This window comes from Dipodomys merriami, unplaced genomic scaffold, assembly GCF_024711535.1.
Source record: "Dipodomys merriami isolate MVZ:Mamm:240054 unplaced genomic scaffold, mDipMer1.0.p SCAF_9, whole genome shotgun sequence".
NCBI lineage: Eukaryota > Metazoa > Chordata > Mammalia > Rodentia > Heteromyidae > Dipodomys > Dipodomys merriami.
The window spans coordinates 41,747,350-41,772,683 of NW_027206512.1; the positions used below are offsets into that span (position 1 = coordinate 41,747,350).

The 25,334-nt window shown below is 35.1% G+C and overlaps 1 protein-coding gene across 1 annotated transcript in view; it reads right to left on the reverse strand.

The window, feature by feature from the left end:
- Window positions 1-4,678: 4,678 nt before the first annotated feature.
- Window positions 4,679-25,334, reverse strand: part of Slc30a9 (solute carrier family 30 member 9) — a 56,105-nt gene continuing 35,449 nt past the window's right edge. Inside the window, exons 10-18 of the mRNA XM_070012604.1 lie at window positions 24,106-24,161; window positions 20,371-20,506; window positions 18,169-18,208; window positions 17,133-17,204; window positions 16,632-16,739; window positions 15,723-15,888; window positions 13,382-13,511; window positions 13,046-13,159; window positions 4,679-5,456 (exon numbers count right to left, since the gene is read on the reverse strand). Of these exons, the coding sequence (XP_069868705.1) occupies window positions 5,412-5,456; window positions 13,046-13,159; window positions 13,382-13,511; window positions 15,723-15,888; window positions 16,632-16,739; window positions 17,133-17,204; window positions 18,169-18,208; window positions 20,371-20,506; window positions 24,106-24,161 (867 nt within the window). The 3' untranslated portion in view covers window positions 4,679-5,411. The remainder of the gene's footprint in view (window positions 5,457-13,045; window positions 13,160-13,381; window positions 13,512-15,722; window positions 15,889-16,631; window positions 16,740-17,132; window positions 17,205-18,168; window positions 18,209-20,370; window positions 20,507-24,105; window positions 24,162-25,334) is intronic.

Genomic DNA, 25,334 nt, shown 5'->3' on the forward strand with positions numbered 1-25,334 from the left:
TGTTTTTGTGATAGCCACAGATTATGTAACTAGTGAGTTAGGTAGCTAAGTAAACATACCCAATATATGCCCTTTCTACCAGCATTAGGAATCTCCATGGAATACTTTTAAAGGTATTAAATCTGCTCTTCAGTCTTTTCCCTTAAATTTTTTGATTCTTCTCCAAGAAGTGAGGTTACAAAAAAGGGCTCTAATAAGGATTTTCACATCATAGCTTTATAGTACTCTAATGTTCTTAATTACCTTGATTGAAGAATTATATGTCCTTTTAGCTTAACTTACAAAAATCAACTTCACTTAGATCTATAAATGTTAGAAAAAATTACTTACAATCATTGTTCATATTTAGTATATTTTCAGTCTTTTTCCTGTGTATGTAAAATTGGGATTATTCTATTCTGTTTTTAGACTTTACTTATTCTTAAGCATAATTTCAAATTAAGAAAATGGATACTTTTTCATATTTTCTGGTCTCTCATCCTCCCCAAACTGACCGGTAACAATTTGAGCTCCAAGATATGGACTCTCAGATTTTTCTTTATCATAAGTAATTTGCCAATATTATTAAGTATTCTGTAAAAAAAAATGTTTCTAAGATTACTACATAGTAATCCTCCCTGTGAAATATCTGTACTAAGACTTCTAGTTGATACCTAATATCTCAAAAAATTGCAACCCCCTATATATGCTGCTTTTGCCTATTCATCCTATCAAGTCTAATTTATAAATCGTGCATAGAAAGATTAACAATATACACATCAGATAGAATTGTAATAATACATATTAATGAGCTTGCAAGCATCACTATTCTTGCTTTGGCCTGGTGGCTTGTGCCTTCTTAATTACATTTTAGTTACATACATTGGTTTCCTAGTGCACTTTCTAAGACAACCTGTTAGAAGCCCCTTAGTTACATCCTGTTAAGTAAGCCTGTCATTTTTGCAGATTGTGAAGTCCAGCTCAGCCAATGCCAGCAGAGGGGCGAGGCCTGATAGGTTTAGGATAAAAAGAGAGCAGCCTGCCTGCTCTCTGTGTGCTTGCTTGCCAGATTTTTGGCTGATGGTGCATCCTTCTGCAGAAGTAAACTTTGCCTTACCTAGTTCCTTTGAACTTAGTATCTTTATTCCTACAGGACACCCCAACATCCATAACCATTTCTAACAACTTGAAACAAATACTTTTTGCCTGTCTTTCAATACTTAAAAAGGTAAGCAATGCCTCAACTTTCTTAACATCTCCATGTTCCTCTCTCTACCTCACTTTGCCACTCAATATTACACTTTCCAAGAACAGCTAAATTTTTGTTCAGTTGCCTTGCTGAGTTTAGATACTGACTCTGCCCCTTATCAGCTGAGTGGCTGCAGACCCAGTACTGTTTCCCACTTTCTTCATCTCCAAGTGTAAGCCATGGGCCCTGCATCATTGGCTTTCTGTGAGGAACAAATTCATTAGTACATATAAATAGTACATTGATTACAATACAGATGGCTTTACTTTTAGATCTATTTTTTAAGCTTCTATAAACTTCTATTTTTAAACCTTCTATATTTTGCTATGTCATTTCTACACTGTAATGTTTCTAATTTTTAAGAGGTTTTGAATATGGAAAGAATTATGCCCTTCTCAAATATCAAATTATTTTGAACAATTACTTTGGTCCAAATTTTCATGAGAAGAAATTGTAATTCCTAGTTTAGTATAAAATTCAACTTGAATTGCGGTGGAGGCTGGGTTTAATCTCCAGCAACACACATACATACATACACACGCACAAAATTAAAAATGGTAAGTAATTTAGTTTTGTCAAATCATACAAAAAATTCATCTCTGAGGTATATAGCCTTTTAGAGTTGCATTTAACCAAACATGTAATATTCTGACAATATATTAATTACTACAATTTGTTTTGGTAAAACCAAGAAAACCTTACAAAGAACAAGCATACCACATGAATGACTGATTCTATTTAAAAATATAGGCATGATTCTTTAAGGTAAAATGTATCAAAATACAGTTTCATCTTTAGTACAGTTGCTAAAGAAAATATATGTTCAAAAAACATTAACTCAAGAGGGGAAAATCCCAAATTAAATGAGTTACTCTTATGTAGATATGACAGCTATTAAGGGAAAAAGCATCCTGAGCGACCAGAGCCATCTTGACTTGCCAGTGAAACACAATGTAATAGAAATGAAAATTCTCTTTTTTCATAAAGTCTAGGGATGCCAGTATAAAATGCAAATATAAAGGCTGTCAGACCAATCTCCAATATAAATGCCTTCCAAAGTTCCATTTCAGACACAAGATGAGGGACTGTGGGAGACAATCTTTGAATCATCATTTTACCTTCAATTCTTTGCTCCACTGACTTTGGACAGTTTGGCAAATTGGGGGTCAACACATTTAAAAGAAATGCTGCCAATGCTTGACAAATGCAATCTAAGAAGATAATATAAGTTCCAAATGCCTGTGCAATTTTCTGTAGTTCCCAGCATTCTACTGCAAAAAAGTATTCAATGTTAAATTTAATGGTATGATTTTAGTATAAGCATTATTCAAATTATGAGGTAATTAAGGCAATATTTAAAACTATATGCCAAAGTCTTGAGTCTTAGGATAGTTTGATATTTTGGGTGATTTGGGTATATGTGTATTTGGGAGATGTGGCACAGATTATCTCTGGAGAAATTTGAAATAATGTTCCAGTATGATTCTCCCAGGTTTCTCAGTATATGTTCAGGGAACTGGATGCCATCATATTGTTTCATTAATTCTTATTTTCTCAATGCCGTAGTCAAACGATGGGCTATCTTCTATAGTTTGGGGCTGCTGTGTCTAATTCTCAGCCAAAGCTAAACACAGATATGTCACACTTTTGATAGTTACCAGATTTTAGGATTTTAGCTTAGGGTAGGTAAGTAGGGGTAATCCTTAACTGGTCCTCCTTTCTTTCCAGCATTTATTTTGTAATTATTTTCCAACAAATATTTTCCTTTAAAAATATTAAAACTAAAAACTATAGGACTAATGGCCTGGTTCATGTGGTAGAGCATACACAGAACAAACAGGAGGTCTTGAATTCAATTCCTAATACTATGTAAAAAACAATATATATTTTTTATTTTCTAGATATACTCCTTTATGCCAAATTAAAATAAACATACTTTAAAGTATCAGCGCAGAAACAGAATTAGAAGACAACAACAAAGAAATTTCAATTATTATTTAAAATAGGTATGATTTCAACGAAAGTAAGATTAGAAAATTCAAAAAAAAAATGAGGAATTGGCCATTTGGGGAGGAATAATTTTAAGAATTTAGAAGAATGTCTACACACCAATTTTTAAGTCTTAAAAAATACATCAGTTGTTCTTATCCAGAATTTTGACGAGTCATTTCACTTAGGGGGCGCTGGATATAATTTGAGCTAGCTGTCCCACGTTACCACATTTGCAGTAGCAAGTTGCCAGTGGAGAGAGAAGGAAACAGTGGGATCCATACTGTGATTCAGGACATCAGTTACAAAGGTTTTTTTGATTGTTATTGTTTTTCTTTTTTTATTTATTTGTGTTTTGATTGGTCCTGGGGCTTGAATTCTGATCTTGGGTGCTGTCCTTGAGCTTTTTTTTTTTCTTCTCAAGGCTAGCGCTCTACCACATGAACCACAGCTCTACTTCCAACTTTTCATTTTTGGTGGTTAAGGTAAGAGTCTTATGGACTTTTCTGCCTAGGCTAGCATGGAATTGTGATCCTTAGAACTAAGTATCCTGAACAGCTAGGCTTACAGGAGTGATCCAAAACTACCCAGTATAGTCCAACACTTTTATATCTTAAAAAATAAAACTGGAATGTTACTTCACTTAAAATGTAAAACCGGCAAGGAGAATTGTGAGTTTAATCTTCTACTGAATAGTGAGTTCCATACCAGCCTGGGCACCTTTTTAAGATCCTGTCTCAAAACACAAAACAGTTCAGTAGCAAAGCTTTTCTATAGGTTAAAAAAAAGTACAATATAAATTTTCCAGTAAATGACATCACTAGATCAAACCCTTCAAACAACTATTTATTTTTTTTGTTTCTAGCATTACAACTGGCCATTAATTCACAAACGTCCGTATCATCAGTAGAAGACACTGAGCTCCTTGGCGAGCATTAGGCGCATCCAGCAGAGACAGTGGCCACCACCACTCTGCAGAAGCAATGCTCACTGCTGTACGACACTGTAAAGTGCATATGAGTTTTAACAGAGACAGCTGCAGTTTTCCACTAAATTTTCAAATTATTTAATTGAATTTTTTTCACTTTGATGCCTTATAGTCATTACAAAGCTATTTACATAATATGTAATAGCAAACATGTTATGCTAAATGCCCATTTACAACTACAAGAAACTCATAAACACACAATTGACTATGACATTATACAAAATCACAACACAAGTTTCAGTGTAAGAGATTTACTTTCCTCTCACAAAAAGAAATATCCCATGGTTCAGATTTTCATAAGTAGTGCCTTCTCTCAAATAAATTAAAATGCTGCTGCCTGCAAAATTATAAATATTTCTAGTCCATCTTACAGAAGGTTAAAAGGTTTATAAATGCTTATCTCCTAGTAAATAAACATTATAGTAATGAAGCCGGGAGGAAGGGAGGGAACGAGGGAGGGAGGGAGGGAGGGAGGGAGGAAAGGGAGGGAGGGAAGAAGTCAGTCATTGCACTGACCCACAGAAATGTACAGGGTTACTTTATGTCTCTTACCATTAGAAAAATAAACCATATAAGGAAAAAAAAGAGGCAAAAATTTACACAATGGTAACTATTATGATCCACACCAAAAGAGAATAATGAAACGTCTTCATTCAATTCAGTAACTAAGTCATTTCTGGAATGAATATTTGGATAGGAGAGTACAACTCTCAGTGATCAGGTCAAAGTCACGAAGTAGGTAGAAGTAATTTCCACACTGGATATAGAAGGACAGACCTAAAAAACACATTGACGATTTAAAAACCACATACCAAATTTAGCCAGAATATTCAAGATTAGTGGCAAAGCCTGACAGAATGAAATATTTAGTAGAAACAAAATGTCAATGTTGTTATCCTGTGGATGACAAGTACTTCTACCAATATGAAGAAAAGAAGCATGATTGCAAGTTAGAATACACACTTGTTAAAATAAGACATTGTGAGCAATTTAAGTAACCAAAATGTTCTCTATTGAAGCATAGAAACATGATTAGAAGAGTTTTAGTTCTGTGGCCTATTCAACTGCTCTTTATGTAAAATACTTCCTCCATCTTGAAAACAAAAGATAAAAGAAAAAAAGACTTCCAAATGGTGCTGACTCTCCTTCAGTGTGGAAAGTAGGAAGTGGCTCAATAAATTTGTCTTTAGAGCCCACCGAGGTAATTCATAGTATCTCCAAATCTACATGACGAATTTCAGGATTTCGTTTCTAGAAGAAAAAAAAAAATCCCATATTATTCATATAGAACAAAACAAAATCTTGCCCTTTTTTTATTTCTTTTAATCATTAGAGCCACTAAAAACATATGGTTAAACCATTTCACTATTGCACAGTAACTAGAGACATATTGCTAATGAAAAAGCAATCAGTAGGTGAACAGGAATTCTCTAAACAGTACAGTACACAGCTCACTCCCCGAGTTATGTCATACAAAAATGTTTAGGAAACAGGACTGGTTCAAGTGACAGAGGGCTGCCTAGCAAGCACTAGGCAGAGTTAAGCCTCATTACTGCCAAAAAAAAAATAAAGTAAAACTGCTTTAAGAAACTAATACATGCTAATCACTGAAAAACACTGGAAATAAACTTTTTTTTTTTTTTGGGGGGGGGGTCCGGTCATGGGGCCTGAACTCTGGGCCTGGGCGCTGTCCCTCAGCTCTTCAGCTCAAGGCTAGCACTCTACCACTTAAGCCACAGCGCCACTTCCGGCTTTTTTTCTTTTTGCTTATGTGGTGCTGAGGAATCGAACCCAGGGCCTCAGGCATGCAAGGCAAGCGCTCTACCACTGAGCCAACTTCCCAGCCCCGAAAATAAACTTTTTTGAAATGAAGATGTCTGCAAAACAATACTAATCCAAAATAAAAATTCCTAACCCTTGGACATATTTTAGTAAAAATTCATATAGTCTTGGGGAAGTCATTGTGCTACAAAGTTACAATTATTAAATAAGACTCAACCTTAAGGGACTATATGCATAGAAAACCAATTCAAGGAAAAGACAGGGTTCGGAGAACAGCTCAAGTAGTAGAGCACTTGTTTAGCATGTACAAGGCTCCATGTTCAATCCCCAGTAACCAGCCAACCAACCAACTAACCAACCAACCAAAGAAACCTGTAGCAGAAAAATTCACAACTCCAAGGAAAAACAAATACAAATACAAATACAAATACAGGAAACATATAGAGCCCTAAATAGACATAATTGCTAAAAGTACAGAACAAAGGAAGAATACCAAATGTGGCAAAAGAAAACCACTAACTTACTTATTTATAAAGCCAAACCCATCAGAATTACATTAGACCTCAAAATAGAAACCCTATAAGCTAGGAAAGCATAGAATGACATAGTTCCGGGTTTGGAGGTAGTAAATAACTGCTGACTGAGATTTAGCCAAGTTAGCAAAGTTATCCCTTAAAATTGCACAAACTAAAGCAATTCATGACCACTAAGAAAGCACTGCAGAAGATACTTGAAGGAGCCCTACACACGGATGAGAAAGAGAGTCAAAAAAAAAATCAGAAAAAAAAAATCAGAAGAGAAATAGATAAATAAGAAGGAAAAAAAAAAAATCAACCTGTTCAACTTAGTAAGCCAGGAAGCTCCTCTATGAAAGAAGAGAACAGAAAATGAGGGAGGATTAAAAAAAAAAGAACTTGAATCCACCAGAAAAAGTTAGAAATAAACTAAAGTAAAAATAAAACCAGCAAGTAGCTCTCAATAATAACCCTAATAACCCTAAGAATAATGACCTTGATTCCCCCAGATGCAGATGGGATGACTGGATTAAAAAGACCCAACTATATTTTTTCTGCAAGAGACAAATTCATTGGCAAAGATACAGAGTGAAAAAAGATGGAAAATGACATACCAAACAAGTAGAAACTGAAAGCAAGCAGGAGTAGCTATACTTATATTTAGCAAAGTAGACTTCAAGCCAAAATTAGAACAGATATGGTCATAATTTATTAATAAAGAGTATAACCCATCAAGAAAATAAAACAGTTGTGAATTTGTATGTACTAAACATTGGTGTACCCAATTTTAGAAAACAAATACTGTTTGAAATGAAGTGACAGACAGGTCTAGTAACAATAGCAGGTGACTTTACCCCAACTCTCATCAATACATAGAATATTTAGACAAAAAAATCAACAATAATATTTTGGAGTTCAACTGTACCATTGAGCAAGTAGACTTAGAAAGTATCTACATAATATTCCATCCAAAAGATAGAGAACACATATTCTTTTCAGCAGTTTCATGTAACTTTCTCCAAAACAGATCACATTCAAGGCCATAAAAAAGTGTACGAAAACAGAAATGACTTCTTACATCTTATCAGAATAAAACCGAACTTCAATCACAAGAAAAAGTATGGAAACTACACAAACATATGGAAACGGAGCAAGGTGCTCTTGATTGATCAGTGGGTCACTGAAGAAATAAGGGAGAAAATCTAAAATTCTTAGACAAATGAAAATGAAAATGTAACATCAGAACCTGTGGGATACAGCAAAGACCATTCTAAAAATAAAGTTTATGAGTACCTACACTAAAAACAAAACATCTTAAATAAATGCCCTAATGAAAAATAAGAATGTGACACACCTAAATCTAAAACTAGTAGACAGAAAAAAATAATATAGATTCAGCCCATAAAATGGAGACTAAAAGAACAACAAACAATCAATGGAGTGATTATCGTAGTAAAAAGAAAGTCTACAGAATGGGAGAAAAATTTTATCAGCTCATGAGCTGATAAGGAAGTGATATTCAGAATACTGTAAAATCTCCTAAAACTAAACAACAAAAGAATAATCCAATTAATAAGTGGGGAAATGTACTGAACATTTTTCAAAATTAGTACAAATAAACACAAAGAGGTGTTCCACATTCTTAACCATAGGAAAATGCACATCAAAACAATATTAAAATTTCACATCAACCCAGAGAGATGGCTATCATCAAGAACACTAGCAGCTGAGCCAGCGCTGGTGGCTCATGTCTGTAATCCTCGCTACTCAGGAGGCTAAGGTCTGAAGACTGCAGTTCAAAGCCAGCCTATGCAGGAAAGGCTAAGAGACTTATCTCCAATTAGCCACCAGGAAACCAGAGTGGGGACTGTAACTCAAAGTGGTAGAACGCTAGCTTTCAGCAAAAGCTGAGGAACAGAGCCCAGGCTGTGAGTTCAAACCCCTCAACCGACACCCTCACCCAGAAAAAAAAAAAAAAGAACATTAGCAACAACAGGGAAGAAAGAACACTCGTACACTGTTGATGGGTCTGTAACCTAGTGCAGCCACTCTGGAAATCAGTATAGAGGTTCTGAAAAAAACAAGTGACAACTACCGTATGATCCTGCCTGCTTACACTACTCTTGTGCATGTATTTGAAAAAATGTAAGTCAGAATACAACAGAGATAACTGCACAGTTACTGTAGCACTATTTATAATAGCCAAATTATGGAATCAGCCTAGATGTCCATCAACAGTTAAATGAATAAAAATATACACAAAGGCTGGGAATGTGGCTTAGTGGTAGAGTGCTTGCTTAACATGCATGAAGCCCTGGGTTCGGTTCCTCAGTAGCACATAAACAGAAAAAGCTGGAAGTGGCTCATGTGGTAGAGTGCTAACTTTGAGCAAAAGAAGCTCAGGGACAGTAATTGCCCAGGCCTTGAGTTCAAGCCCCAGGACTGGCAAAAAACAAGAACAATGACAAAAAACCCAAAACATGTGTATATACACACATATGCACACTATGGAGTCTTATAAAGCCATAAATAAAAATTATATGTCATTTATAGGAAAATGGATGAACACCATGTTACGTGAAATAAGCCAGACTAAGATAAATACTGTACATTTTCATGTATATGTGGACTCAAGATCTAAAGAAAAAAAGAACAGGGCTGGGAAGGTAGCTCAGGGTTACAGTGCTTGCTTTGCATGCATGAGGCCCTAGGTTCGATTCCTCAGCACCACATAAGCAGAAAAAGCCGGAATGGCGCTGTGGCTCAAGTGGTAGTACACTAGCCTTGAGCTAAAGAGCTGAGGGATAGTGCCCATGTCCAGAGTTCAGGCCCCACAACCGACCACCCCCTCAAGAAAAAGCAGCCATGGACATAAAAGGGATAGCTTTTGGTATGGAAAAAGCACAATGAAACATCTCCATTATATAATTAATGTATTCTTTTTAAAATGTGGAGAGGAAACTATTTGGAGGAAGAACCAGAGGGAGGCAGGAAGGGAAAAAGGCAGTTGGAGGCAGAAAACATAAAGTACATTGAATATATGAATGAAAAAGTCTTAATAAAATCCTGTATTTGATGTTGGTATAATTTGTGCAGGGGAAGGGAAAAAAACAAATCGTTTAAATAGGGATATAGGTGGACCCACTGCAACAATGAGATGTACAAGTCATTATGTCGAAAAACAAACTTTACAACTTTGGCCGGTGGTGGGGGTGGGGGTGGGGAGTGTGGGGGGATAGCAGGGGGAGGGGGGAGCGGGGGGGGGATAGGAAGGGATAGGAAGAGGGGAAACAAAGAGGCAACAATGCTTGATAAGAAATATACTCATTACCTTGCCCGTGTAATTGTAACTCCTCTGTACAGTATTTTCACAATTTAAAAAAAAAAAGGATTTAAAAGGGTGGGAGAAGAGGGGAATAAGAAAGACTAATAGAGTAAATATGATCATGTATATAAACACCATAATGAAACTATTGTCTTTGTACAAATACTGTTTGATAATAAAAATCTAAAAAGTTAATTTATTTTTTGGGGGGTGTGGGTGGGTACTGGGTTTCAAGCTCAGGGCCTTGTGCCTGGTCTACCACTTAAGCCATGTCTCCAGCCCTTTTAGCTTTCTTTGGCTATTTTTCAGAAAGGGTCTCTTGTTTTTTCAGGACTAGATTCAAACCATAACCCTTCTAAACTCTACCTGTTAAATAGTTGGTATTACAGGTATGAGCCACAGAGCTTGGCTCTTTGGCTCTTCTAGTTTTGTTTAGTTCTAGTACCACTTCTTTCTTGCTCAGTGTGGTATCCTACCACCTATGCTACACCTTCAAAGTCCAGTATTTTGCTGGTTAATTAGAACTGGAGTCTCAGGACGTTTCTGCCCAGGTTGGCTTTGAATCATGATTCTCCAATCTCAGTCTCCTTAATAGCTAGGATTATAGACATTCGCCATTTCTTGGTACCCTGCTTTTCTGATTTTTTAAATCAAAATTTCAGAGAGAACTCTAGTCAAATTTGTAAAATATATGTGCATAATGCAAAGTATACCACATATTTGCTGAATGAATTAAATGAATTGGATTGATGTCCTTAAAATTCAATGCTTGAATATAAAGTGTACTGCATTTTGTAAGATGATATAATAAAACTCATTGAAAGCTGTTGAATAGAAAGGTTAGGGAGGATCAAATGAGAGTAAGCATGTATGAAAAACTTAAAAAAATAAGTAACAAGAACATAAAATGGGTCTTGTGAAGGGTAGAAATACTTGTGGTAAGGGAGAAAATAAAAACTAAGTGGAGGAGAGAGTGTGAATTTGATCAAAATATCTTATGTACATCTGTAAAAAATGGAACAATGAAGCCTGCTAAGACTGGTTTGGGAAACAGCTAAGAGAGATGCTGGTGAATGACAGGAGGGTGAGTGTCATCAAGGCACACTCACGATATGCATATATGAACATGCCAACATGAAACCCCTCTGTACAACTAATTGACACTAGTTTAAAAAGTAAATTTAAAAAACTCTATGCTTACTAGCTAACAAGATATAATGGCCATAGTTGAAACTGGTTTTTGTTACACAAAACAGAAAAATCAGTAATTTGTACCCAATTTTCACTGAGTTATTCAACAAATATTTTTGGACATATTATGTCTGATATCCTGCAAACTGGACTATTCCACCTACCACAAGAAGTTTTTATTCCAATACGTATGCAGAGATTAAAAACCAAATGATATGACTTTGCAATGCTATAAACTGAAATTAAGAAGATGTGATTAGGAAGATGTGACCATAGAATCAAAACTACAGAGCAGGTCTTTTATCTGTAAGCATTACTTGTAAGGAATTTGTGAATGTTATGGCAGTCTTCCACTGAATTAATTTCCAATAGAATTATTTCATTTCAAATACAAAAACCTTCATGGAGTGACAGAAGGGTCTACCTCTACAATGATATGAAAAAAAATTTAGATCGGAGGGTTTCCAAAAATAAGGTATTTTACAATTTTGCACTCATTTGTTAATTTTCATTATGAATTATAAAAAGAAAGTTTTTGAACTGTAAAATCATGTTATTTGAAGTACTTCTATTAATTGACCAAATGTCTAGATTCTTAAAGAAATCATAGAATTAGTTCCATACTTGCATCTCTTCAATTTTTAACAAATTAAAGAATGATCAATATCTGCTAAAGAAAAATATACTGCTTTCAACAGATTATGTTAAAGAACATTTACAAGTTTTTATGCATTGTAAACAAACCAAACTTAAAAGTCATTAAACAGCAATTTGAGAACAATCAGACATTTTTTTTTTTTTTTTTTGGTCCGGTTGTGGGGCCTGAACTCTGGGCCTGAGCACTGTCCCTCAGCTCTTCAGCTCAAGGCCAGTGCTCTACCACTTGAGCCACAGCGCCACTTCCGGCTTTTTTCTTTTTGCTTATGTGGTGCTGAGGAATCGAACCCAGGGCCTCAGGCATGCAAGGCAAGCGCTCTACCACTGAGCCAACTTCCCAGCCCCAACAATCAGACATTTTTAAGGCAGTTTCATCATTAATATTTCAGTAGCATTAAGTTGCAATAATATCTAAATGAATAAAAAATAAACATTTAAAATATTATTTATCAAAATGAATTCCAGAAAATGGAATTTTGTTGTTGTTGTCAGTAGTAGTTGTGATGGTGTTTTGTGTTTGTAGCAGGGAAGGAGGGGACACAGAAAGGAAGGATTATGGGTGATCAAATACAGTCATGACATTCAGTTACACTGTGTGGAAAATGATAGGAGGCAGAAACGGGGGGAAAGTGAAGGAGGAGGTGACATTATTGAAAAAAGAAAGGTACCCAATACCTGACTTATGACATGGTAACCCATCCAGACAACATCTTAATAATCGCAATAAAATTGTATTAAAAAAAACAGAAGTAAAATATAAAATAATGTCAAGTGCACTATCACATTCTAGTTTTTATAACTTTTGGCTGTTGTCTAGTTACCTTTAATTGAATACTTATTTATACTTCAAAATACTTATTAAAAACATAAACCTTTAACTTTTAGAAACTAAGCAGATAAACTGATAATTTAGCTGGGCGCTTGTGGCTAATGCCTGTAATCTGAGCTTGAGTGAGGGTAAGATCTAAGGATTGTAGTTCGAAGCCAGTCCAGGTAGGAAAGTCTGTGAGGCTCTTAAATCTCCACTAAGCTACCAAAAAACCCTCCAGAAGTGGAGCTGTGAGGCTCAAGTGGTAGGTTCCTAGCCTTGAGCAAAGAAGTTCAGGGACAGCCTGAATTCAAGCCCTGGGATTGGCACACACACACACACACAAAGTATAGAATTTAGAACTGAACAAATTCAAACCATGATTCCCGAATTCACTATTATTTAACCTCCCAATCCAGTCTTTTGTTTGTTTGTTTACTTAGGGGGTACTAAGAGTATGTGAGTATGTATGCATGTGATACATTTAGCACAGTGACTAAAACAAATGAAGCATTCCAAAAACAGTTGCCTTTATCACTACATTATTAGGAATGTATCTTACCTTCAATTCCTTCTCAAGTCTATCCACTTCAGCTCCTAAAGTATCAATAATATTTTCTCCATGTTTAAGCATAAAAGTCTCTAGTTCTTCAGGAGTTTTCACTTCTTGAATTTCCTATGAAGAATGAAAGCAGAAAAATTAAATAAAATTTTGAAAAATCACAGTGGTACACTGACAATTTCTTCAAAAATTTAAACCATCATTAAGTTTAACAGAAAATAAAAAACATTAGACCATTGGCAATGGAATTTAGGTTTTAGAATATTTGCATAGACTTTACAACTTGAGCATGCCTAGCCACTGCCTACAGAAGGAAATGTAAATACACAAACTTACTTGTAGCAATTGGTCAAAATCTTGTTTCTCCAAATAGGATCTTGTAACAACTCGTCCATCAAAATCAACTTCTGCCTTAAATCTTACTTTGCCTAATCCCATATCTGTGGCTTTAACATCATGGATTGCCCTGCAATCAGTAACAATGCATATAAAAGTTATATGTACATAAATATATATATATATATATATATATATATATATATATACACACACACATACACACATATGTTCTCTAATGCACAGGGTCTAGAATTTTTCCCCCCACCAGTATTGAATATGGACTATGATGGTGAAGGGATCGAAAGTACCAGTAAGTGCCAAAGGTTCCCTGTCCATTTAGGTTTTTGTGTATAATGCTATATAAAACTGCAAGTTTACCAAATATGGTGATGTATACCTGAGTTATAATGGCACATAGAGAAAAAAGATAGCAACTCCAAATTTCGATTAAAAAATGTTTCATGTTCTCTCATAAACCTTCCCTTCATATAGCTACTAGTCAACTTTCTAATACTATTAAAATTTTCTAAATACTACTAAATACAACAACAACAAAATTTGTGATTAGTATACTCTACAGCACTACTGCCAACAACAATTTTGTTGTTGGCAGTAGTGCTGTAGAGTATACTAATCACTTTTTTTCACTTCAGTGCTTAGGATCAAACCCAGAGTTTCCTACCTACCAGGCAAGTACTCTGACAACATAAATATTTACTAGCTCCTAAAATTTTCATACAACTGTGGAACTCTCTTACAACTAGCACATAGGATTGATGAGAGGACTAATGAACATACATTTTATGTCATAATATCATAATATATGACATTTTATGTCATAATGTCATAACATCATAACCTACTATAAAGTAGATATTTAATGAGGGCTTTTGTAATATATTTTACAGATGATAAGATGATAAGGGAGAATGAGTGATTTGCTCAAGGTAGTTTAGCTATACACAGACACCCTAACCCTACTCCCACCCTAGGTCTTCAGACACCCAACTCTGGGAATCTTTTCTATTATCTGCTTCCCAGAAAGAAAGGCAGATGCTCAAATATACCTGCTTTTTGCCCCTACTGCTTAGTCCAAGAGTAAAATCTTCCCTAGAAAACTGCTGAGAAATTCGTCTTTCCTATGATGACCAACGTAACATTTTTCCTTAGAGTAAATATGAGAAGAAATAAAACATTGAATCCTGACAGTATAGAGACCTATTGGAAGAACAAGTTTAAGTGAGACTCCAAGTACTGTTAAAATATTTGCCCTTGGAAGTGGCAATGTGGCTCAAAGTGGTATAGCAATAGCCTTGAGCAGAAAAAGCTCAGAGACAGTGTCCAGTCCCTGAGTTCAAGACCCATGATGACAAAAAAAAAAAAAAAAAACAGAAAAGAAAAAAAGAGAAAGTATTTGTCCCATGGCTGGTCACATATAATACTCAGGTATTAAAGATATGTGGATCTTCAGTTCCAAGCCAACCTGGGCAGAAAAATACCTGAGATGGTTATCACCAATTAACCATCAGAAGGCCAGAAGTAGGGTGTGGCTCAAGTGGTAGAGTTAAGCAAAAAAGGCAAGCAAGAGTATAAGACCCTAACTTCAAGTCCCAGAACTGGTGTGAATGTATGCATATACACAAGTAACACACACACATACACAGGGATCAAAACAAAGCAATACTGTGAACATTTGTACATCAAAAAATTAGATAAATTAGGTTAGGAACCAGTGGCTCAAGCTTGTAAACCTAGCTACTCAGGAGGGGCTGAGAACTGATAATCACAGTTTGAAGCCAGCCAGGGTAGGAAAGACTGTGAGACTCTTACCTCTAATTAACAACATAAAAGCCAGAAATGGAACTATAGCTCAAGTGGTAGTGCTAGCCTTGAGCAAAAGTCACAGGGACAGCACCTGGGTGCCGAATTCAAGCCCCAGAATTGGTATGTGCACTCACATGCATGCACATTCTCTCTCTTACACACACACACACACACACACACACACACACACACACACAAAACAACACTATTTTCAAAAATATGTAAATTGCATTCACTTTGTAATAATTTCTCCACAAATAAGTCTTTTATGTTTTATTAATTCCCAATTATGAGACAAATAGCAGGAAAATAGATTCAATATTAAATGATTCCATCTTAAAGAGCCAACTACGTATAGTATCTGGCTATGTCTTGTAAAAGTTATACAAAATTTAAAAGGAACCTAATAAAGAGTTCCTAAATTTACTTGGTTTCTTTCAGGATGGGAATTTCAAAACATAACAGAGTTTCAATGGCTAGAAACTTTTCAAGCATCACTGGAGTTAAGACTGACCTCACTGATGGGTCATTCTCCAGGAATTCAGTAAGCCGCTGTACTTGTTCTGGTTGGATGGATCGTCCCAAAAGTGCTTCTGTGTTAGTGTAGATGAGGAACGCTGAGACCACGCCTAGTAAGGTACCCACACCCAAAGAACCTAGGCTGTCATACAGTGGATTGCCTAAAAAAAGCACACCAGTAAATCAGTGAATTAACATTTTCTGTTATTTCAATGAGTTTTAGAAAACAATCAGAACTTGAACTTTAGAAAACTTGAGGTACATTCCCAATTCATTTACTGTCTTTATGACTCTAAATAGATTTACTATACTAGAAAATGGAGATGAATACAACTCACTTTCCATTATATGTTTGTTATGCAACTTAATTCTTCTCTCTAGTTGTTACATAGATAAGGATTAGAGCATTTTCAGATTAGGCGTATCACATACATATTAATGGTATAATAGAAAAATCAATTTCTTTCAGCCATATCACTATCACATTTGTTATCAACAGTATACTTGACTTCTTTTTTTCTTTTCTTTTTTAGAGGAAAGTGATGGGTGCTTTTTGAGACAAGGTTTCACTAAAAAGTTCTATTAAGGTTTACTCATTAAAGCTTATTAAAGTTCTCTCATATTATCTTAATAAATGTATGAAGTTAGTAGGATAAATATAAGCCATACTACTATAAGTAAAACCTTTAAAAGTTCAAAACTGCAAATTTTAAGACATAGTAAGAAAAACATAGAGTATTATGGAATTACTTTACTAATACCTTTGTTAAGTCTAGATAAATTTCTAATTCAGAGTAATATGAACACTTTTGGAATTAATAGTTAAGCTTTTTCAATAACCAAAGACAAAAACTAGAGAACTAATAGGTACAAACAAATCACCTACAGGTTAAGAAATAATTACCTGTTACAGAAGTAAGGCCCATGCAAGAGGCTGCTATTATCACTCCCAAGACCGCTGCAGTATCCTCCAGTAACACAACATTTGTACTAGGATCTCGACTCTCCATTACTTAATTATTGAGGAAGAGATAAAAAAAAATTCTGAAAACTTGATACTATAAGGTATTTTAATAAATATATAAAACCAAACTATAGGACAAAAATAAAACATCATATTTAACTCTTTGATATAATTTTTTATCAAATGTTAACAATAACTGATATACAAACCCAAATTACTGATATATAGAAACTGAGTAGTTTACATAAGTCAAAGTCAAATATCAGCTATCTATAAGCCCAAGTGCACTACATTTCTTTTTTGAAAGAGGTTGATTTATTAGACCCATATGGGGGAAGACTATGAGATATACTTTACTCTCATCTGTTAATAACAAAGCAATAGCACTAGAACATTTTAAGCACATAAGAAGAAAAATTAGTACGTGGCTAAAATACATACCATACTTATAAAATGACAGTCCTTTGGCCTGAGCACTCCTACGAAGTTCATTTACTGCAACAAGAAGTGTTGCTGAAAGAAAAAGATTGTATCAGCAAGGGAAAAACTTCATGCATTCAAACTATAAAGGTGGCCTATCAAAAACATAAATAAATAAGCTTAACACTTTAATGCCAGGGTTGGTATAAGGAAAAGTTCTATATTAGTTGCTAATTAATCATTTAATAAAATGAGTAAGTCTTAACTTATTAAGCAGCACTATTAGGCAGGCAACTCACTAAACCCCACAATTTGATTTTCCTAATCTTTTGATGAGGTAGGGTTACTACCATATTAGTCTATCAAAGATGAAGGACATCCTAAATATATACAATTACAACCTGTTGATTTAAAAATTATATTAAAATTTTTTAAATAAAGAAAGGAATACCATGCATAGAAAATAGCAATGTTTCAGGGTACAAAGACTATATGCAACAATGAATCAGGCAGTTTCACATTAATATTAGCATTTACAACGTAATATTGCTACAACTATATATTCCAGAAACTTTGAAATACTCTTAGTGCAAACAGAAATAGCCTTCTTTTGAAAACCAGACATTTTAAAACTCAATTTAATTATGCTTTTATGTTCTCTTTCCAGTGTTGTTAACATTATGATACTCAAGAACAAATACGCTTTTTCTCTTGTCCTCATATGGCACAGCACCTTATACACAGCCTTTCCTCCTTAAACAGAAAGCCTTTCCTCTCTCTCTCAACTTCCTTCTTTTTTCTTTTTGCCTTTCCTTTTCATTTTTTGGTTTGCTGACTCTCACTATATACTCTAGCCTACACTGACCCCCAAATTCAGTCCAATTGCCTCTACCTCCTGAGTGCTAGAATTACAGGCATGCATTACCATATGTGCCCGGCTGCTCCACAGTTTTGCTTTTTTTTTTTTTTAAACATAAGTTAGCAAACTCTAATCAATGGGTAACTGAATATTCAGCACTAAATTGAGAATAAGGAGAGACTTTGTGGCAGTACATACCTCCTTCAGATACCAATGACCCTGCTAATATACAATAAGCCTAGAAAATAAACATCAAATAAAGCATGAGAAAAGTATTTTACTAAAGAATCAAAACTGCTTATACATACGTTGCTAATATCTAAGACAGAAACATAAATCTAAGTCCAAATCCTACAAAATAAAGATTAATTGGAAAGTGCTCAAACGAAGACCATGAGATATGAGCAGAAAAATTTGGAATCTGTGGTTATGATCACTAGATAAAGTGAAGATGCACAGCCATACTCACGTAACTTCTGAATTTGGATTTCTAGTACCAAGAGAATCCAGATTCAGAAAAGTAATCGTATATATAGTGACACAAGAGCTCTTTAGAGTTTTAAAACTTATACATGATTAAAACCTGAACTCTTTTAATCTAACTTCAGGGACTCTTCTGCCTCTGTAATGCAATATAAAAATTAGATGAGTGCTAGAACTATAAAGGAGCTGAACCTTTTCAGAATATACGGAACCGTTTGTTTTAATTATATGAAATATATAGTACGAAACTGGTCAATGAAAACTATAGCAAACTACTAGACCACCAGCTGTGTGGCTGCTTTAAATTCCCAGCACTTGAGAGTCTGAGAGAAGACAGTAGTTTAAGATAAGCCTGGACTTAAAACAGAAATAAAAGCCAGGTGTGGTGACACATGGGTGTGATACCAGCAGTCACGAGGCTGAGGCATGAGGGTTGAGTCCAGTCTGGGCCATATAGTGAGACTTGTCTCACAAATACATTCCCCAAAATGCAAATAAACCTAGTTTAATAGGCTTGATATTATATAGTTACATAACAGGATGTTAAAATTAGACCAATTCTTTTCTATGAATAAAAATAAGAAAAAAAAATACAAGTATCCCCACATTCCAAAATGACCCATTATGGTAGCTGTTAAAGATTCCCAATGAAGATGCCCCCATCTTGGCACCTCTATCAATTAAACCACACCCTAGCACTACACTCATGAGAACATTTAAGCGAAGGCAGAAGTCAAGGTAACCCAAAGTAAATATCTCTCTGGTGGACTCTATCAAAACTGCTCAGAAATAGAGCGGAGGCACAAGTGACCAATGAATCTGCAGGAAATGCCACTGATTTTGGCTGTGTCAGCAAAGTAGATGATTATTGTGTTTGGGGACACAAGACCCAGACATGGAGTCTTGAATGGGAACTCTTTTGAAAAGAAATCAACTGTCCAAAAAAAGCATTCTTGCCAAATGCAGGGCAATTTCAAATGTGCCTGAGATGCAGAAGCTGACAGGAGGTATTATAAACAATTTGTGCTTGTCAAAGGACCTAAGCAGTGCAATCTCCAAGAGTTCCCATGAAAGGAAAAAACAGCTTCAAATATCTGAAAAGGCCAGTAGAAACCAATGCAAAGTAACACTGTGAATTAGTATTTTTTCCCTTCTATCCAAACCTTGGACACTGCCCACAAAGGTAGAAAGTTGTAAGTCTTAGACAGAAGAAAACAGAAGAGGAGCATTCACCCCTATTCCCACTCCCCCAGTGCAGGCTTCCTATATAAAGGAGACCTCAGATGAGAGACAGCTTTCACTTTAAATGTGGTTCCAAACTAGATTAATAACATGGGACTGCATACTATACTTACTGAAATAAGACTACTTTTGGAAATTAAAATTGAACAGAGGTCTTTTTTTTTTTTTGGCCAATCCTGGTGATAAAACTCTGGGCCTGGACACTGTCCTTGAACTCTTTTTGCTGAAGGAGCCTCAGGTCTACTGCTTGTTCTATGAGTAACTGAAGATAAGCTTCTCATGGATTTTTCTCTCAGATGGCTTCTAACTGTGATCCTCAGATCTCAGCCTCCTGAGTAGCTAGGATTACAGGCATAAGTCACTGGCACCTGGCACAGAAGTCCTTCTGTTCTCCAAAAGTAAACTGAAGAAAATTTAAGACTACGCAACATTTGAATTAAGTAGGTTGTGCTTAAGAATTGCGCTCATAGAGCTCTTCTTACATCACATGGATGGTCCTACATCCCATTACATGGATCAAGAGGTCCTGTCAAGTTACACTCTAAAAAAGAGTAACTACAAATATACAACCCTATACTGCAGTCAGGAAAGCATATTTCTCGTTCTCTAGTACCAATATTGCACACATTGTCATATCAAAACTCAGGGGAAAAAAAAAAAAAACAAGAGGATCACCCATAGAAGTGATTCCATAGGTTGAGGATGAAGAAGTCCCATGACTCCATGGTACCAAGACAGTCCTGCACCCATCATGAAAATACCAACACCACTAATTAGTGAAGAAATGTAACGCATATTTGAAAATCCATACCTGAAAAATTAAAAGAAGATAAGTTTATACAATAAAATGGTTACTTTCACAATATGCTTAATAGGTCTATGAAAAAGAAAACAAAAATTTCTGTGACTATGAAGGCAGACATATTTAAATAAAATGTAAGTGCCAAGGTCAAATATAATCAGAAAAGCAAAGTAGAAAAACTGCAAGATATTTAAAAATACATAAAACTAAACCAAATATTTAATCCAACTATTTTAATCCCTTTTATGAATAGCTTAATTTGATTTAGTAAAGCTATTTTTCTACTATGTTCCACATATATTGGTAAAATTAATCTTTTAAAAAACTACATTAAGATGTTTAATGAACAGGATACAATTTAAATTTCCTCTTATTGCAGCTCCTAATTGAGTATTTTGGTTTTGTGGTGTAGCACATCTAAGATTTATATTACCTAGGATAGTAAACAGTTAAGCACATATAAGTTATTGCTGGTTCAGAATAGTTTAGCAAACAGGAACTGCAAATTATTACTAAAACTGTTTCTTTGATATTTTAATGACCAAAACAAAATCTCAACAATTTTTCCTAAGCATCTTTGGTCAAAAACAACTATTAATTTATATTTTCTTAAGTGCATCATTAATGCAATTAAAAAAATAAGAAAAAAAGAATCATTCACCCATAAATATAATTTGTGGAACATTTATTCCCAAACAGAAAATTCTGTTTGTGTCTTGATATAGATCAAACAAGAATTCTTACTTTTAACTACTTTTTAAATTCTTGTATTTGTTTTTTTAACAAAGATGTAACATTGTCACAGAGGTTTTAGATGTGAAATGTTTTACCAGCTTATCTTAAAATTTTTATTTTTCTTAACATTTTTCCTAAAGTAGTATTGGGCATAAGGGTAAAGTAAGTTAATATCTAAATGATGAGGTATTATTTTCATTTTAGATGTTTTTGAACTATTTGTTGGTTATTGAAAAATTTTTAGATCTGTACTGTAAAATGTCACTGGCTATATGTGGCTATTTATATTTAGTTAGAAGTAAATATAGTCTAAAATTTATTCAGTCACAACAGCTACATTTCCAGTGTTAAAAAGCCATATGAAGTTAGTGACTAACTGTTTCCATTTTGCAGAAAATTATATTGAGCAAAACTAGAATACTGGGGGGAAAAAATCTTAAGAAATCTTCACAACTTTTAAATTTTTTACCCTCTCATTTTAAATCTCTGGTATATAAAACTATTTTGGTGTAATTAGCAAATTAAAAAACAAATAGTTCTCTATGCTGTCTTGTTTATAACATTTAAAGTATGCTACTACTTAAAACAGGAGTACCCTGCTTACAAGTTAGGAAAGGTATTTAGAAAGCATTATGATAGATACCTTCACAGAAATAAATGTCTTTTTTCTGACCCTTAAGGTTGACCAAATTCTATTAATGAAGCTAATTGAAATCATGATACATGAAGAATTCAGACATTTTTAGATGGTCATAATAGGGCAAAAATAAGTATCTGTATCAGAAATTTGATGATTCAAAATAATGTCTTTTGGGGGTAGTACTGTTGTTTGAACTCAAGTCTCAGGCTTGGCAGTTAGGTAGGTGCTCTAACACCAAACCATGCCCTAGCCTGCTTTTTGTACTAGTTTTTTTCCTTTTTATTTAGTTATTTAATTCAGTTTATTGTTATTATACACAGGGATGTACACAGGGATTTCAATTGCAGGAGTCAGGTAATGAGTACATTTCCTTTCTTACAGTGTCTTCTGTTCCCTCATTCTTTCCCTGTCCCTCTCTCCCTTCTCCACCCACAAACTATATAGTTCCCTTTCATCAGTGTCCAGTGAGCTCCACTGCTGTACTTTTTCACCCATTTCCCTTTGTGTTCTATACCTTCCCCCAAACCCTTCCAAAGATATACACTTGAATGTACCATATATAAAGAAAGCAGAATCATCAAAAACTTAAAAAAAGGAAAAAAAAAGGTCTCCTGTTTCTACATCTTGGAGTTTGTTTCAGTATGTAGATGAGTATCTAGAATCCTGTATAATTTATTATATCTCAGTGCATTTTAGATCTAATTATGGCATATCAGAGAGAACATGCACCATTTGTCTCTCTGAGCTTGGCTTCCTTCAGTATCATTTGTTCTAGCTCCATCCGTTTCCCTCAAATGACTTATTTTTGGCCAGTTGTGGGGGCTTGAACTCAGGGCCTAGGTGCTGTCCCTGAGCCTCTCTGTGTTCAAGGCTAACGCTCTACCACTTGAGCCACAGCACCAGTTCTGGTTTTGGAGTGGTTAATTAAGAGATACAAAAGCAGGGCGCTAGTGGCTCACGCCTGTAATCCTAGCTACTCAGGAGGTTGAGATCTAGTTCAAAGCCAGCCCAGGCAGGAAAGTCTGTGAGACTCTTATCACCATCCAGTTAACCACCAGAAAACTGGAAGTGGTGCTGTGGCTCAAGTGGTAGTGCACTCATCTTGAGCTGAAGAGCAGAGGGACAGTGCCCAGGCCCAAAGTTCAAGCCCCACAACCAACCAACCAACCAACCAGAAAGGGGGGCGGGGGAGAGAGACAGAGACAGAGACAGACAAATAAATGAATCTCACAGGGACTTTGCTGCCAGAGCTGGCTTCAAACCCCAATCCGCAGATCTCAGCCTCCTGAGTAGCTAGGATCACAGGATAAGCCTCTGGTGCCTGGCAAATTACATTATTTAATCTTCCTAATGGCTGTGTAAAATTCCATTGTGTATAGGTACCACATTTTTTGGATCCACTCATCTATTATGAGGCATCTGGGCTATTTCAAATCTCAGCTATTGTGAATAGTGTGGCAATGAACATGGATATTCAGGTGTCCTTGTCATACTCTGGCCCCTAATGTTTGGGAATACTAGTTATTTTTTAAATAAGATCGCACTTTCCTGCCCAGGAACATGCTTGGACCATGGTCCACTTATTTTAGGCTTCCCATCATAGATGCAATGATAGGTATCCAACACTTTGTCCACCTTCTTCTACTATTGAGATGTCTAGCTTCTTCTGTTGAGATAAAGTCTCATGGAATTTTCTGGCCAGGCTGGCCTCAAACTGATCCTCCTCTTCTCAGCCTCCCATTTAGTTAGGATTGCACGTGTGAGCCACTGGTGCCCCAATCAAAATAATGTATTCAAAAAGTATACTCATTTTATAATTTACTAATTAATAGTTTACTAAATTTGCATTAATAGAATAGTATGTATTAAATGAAAGCTATCATCAAAAGTTTAGAGTGGATAGCTCATCAGAATAAATCTGAAATACATATTTCCTTGGATCGAAATAAGAGAGAACTCAGATCAAAATATATACTTTGTTACTAATTATCATATGGAGAAGAAAAGATCTCTATGCTATGTTAACATAAAAGTAATTTAAACTCCCTTTTCAAATGATACCTTTAATTTACTTTGACACAAAGGTGAATTTTGCACTTTAGATACTTTAAGTGGAATAAAAGTATCAGATTTTTCACAAACTGCAGAGATATAAGTTGCAGATTTCTAAAACTTGGCTGCTTTTATTTCAATGACAAGACAAACAAAAACAAAATAAAGACTATATCCTTACGGATGAGTAGGATCTGGTGTTTGAACAGACTTACTGATGCCCAATGCTAGTAAACCCTATAGAGAAGAAGGAAAAAAGATAAGTAAACATTAGCAAGATGGATAATATAAGATTAAGGCAGTTTGGTGGGTGCATGGTGACAATAATAAACATTTAACATATCCATGTTCAATGGCCTAGCAATTCTGGTTTCCAGTATTAAAGAGAATAAAGATGAACCCAGCAGAGTTCAAAACCACATGTTTTTTTCCACAAAAATGAAAACCATAAAGCAATCTAAAAATTCATCAGTTGAAAAATGCAAAACCAGTAAAGAACCATCAATTACTCCTATAACACTTTAATGAAAAAGAAAGTTTTTACGTTATTAGTAAATGAAACACAAGGAAAAAGCAAGTTAAGACAGTATGTACAGTAAGTATAACAACTTATGTTCTGCAGTTTTGTAATGTACTTACAATATAAAGAACAGGAAAAAGTCTGGAGGAATAAAACTAAGTTTATAACTCACAGGAGAGAAATCTAATTAGAGTGGCCTATAATACCTGATGTTTTAAAAGATGTTTTTTGTAAACAAAAAAGAGAAAAGGTCCAAAAACCATGTACTGTTTGTAGATACACATAGTAATAGTAAAACTCCAAAAACATGTACAAGAAGTACCTATGTCAACATATACAGAGCAATTTGGAAGGAAAGAAAGCTTTTCTCTGCTGGCTGGAGGTGGTGGTGGTGGTGGTGGTGGTGGGAAATAGAGCTCAGTTGGTTGAGTGCTACCTATTATTTCTAAAAACCTAGGCTTGTTCCCTCGCATTCCCCCTTCTCCCCTGCACCCAAAACACCACCACCAACAACAACAACTTTCCTTCTTGGAAAAAAATATCTAAAATAAATAAAGCAAATTGTTAACATATGGTAATATTATGTGTTAACAATATATATTAATAATATTTGTTAACAATTCAACCTAGCAACTTAATTGCCAGATCTATAGACCTTTCCTTCCTTCCCTCCTTTCTCACTTTTCACTCTTTTCTTCCTTTCTTTAATTTCTAAATTTTATTTTATCCTTTTTTTTTTGTTTTTTTTTTGGTCAGTCATGAGGCCTGAACAATGGGCCTGGGCACTGTCCCTCAGCTCTTCAGCTCAAGGCTAGTGCTATACCATTTGAGTCACAGGGCTACTTTCATCTTTTTCTGCTTATGTGGTGCTGAGGAATGGAACCCAGAGT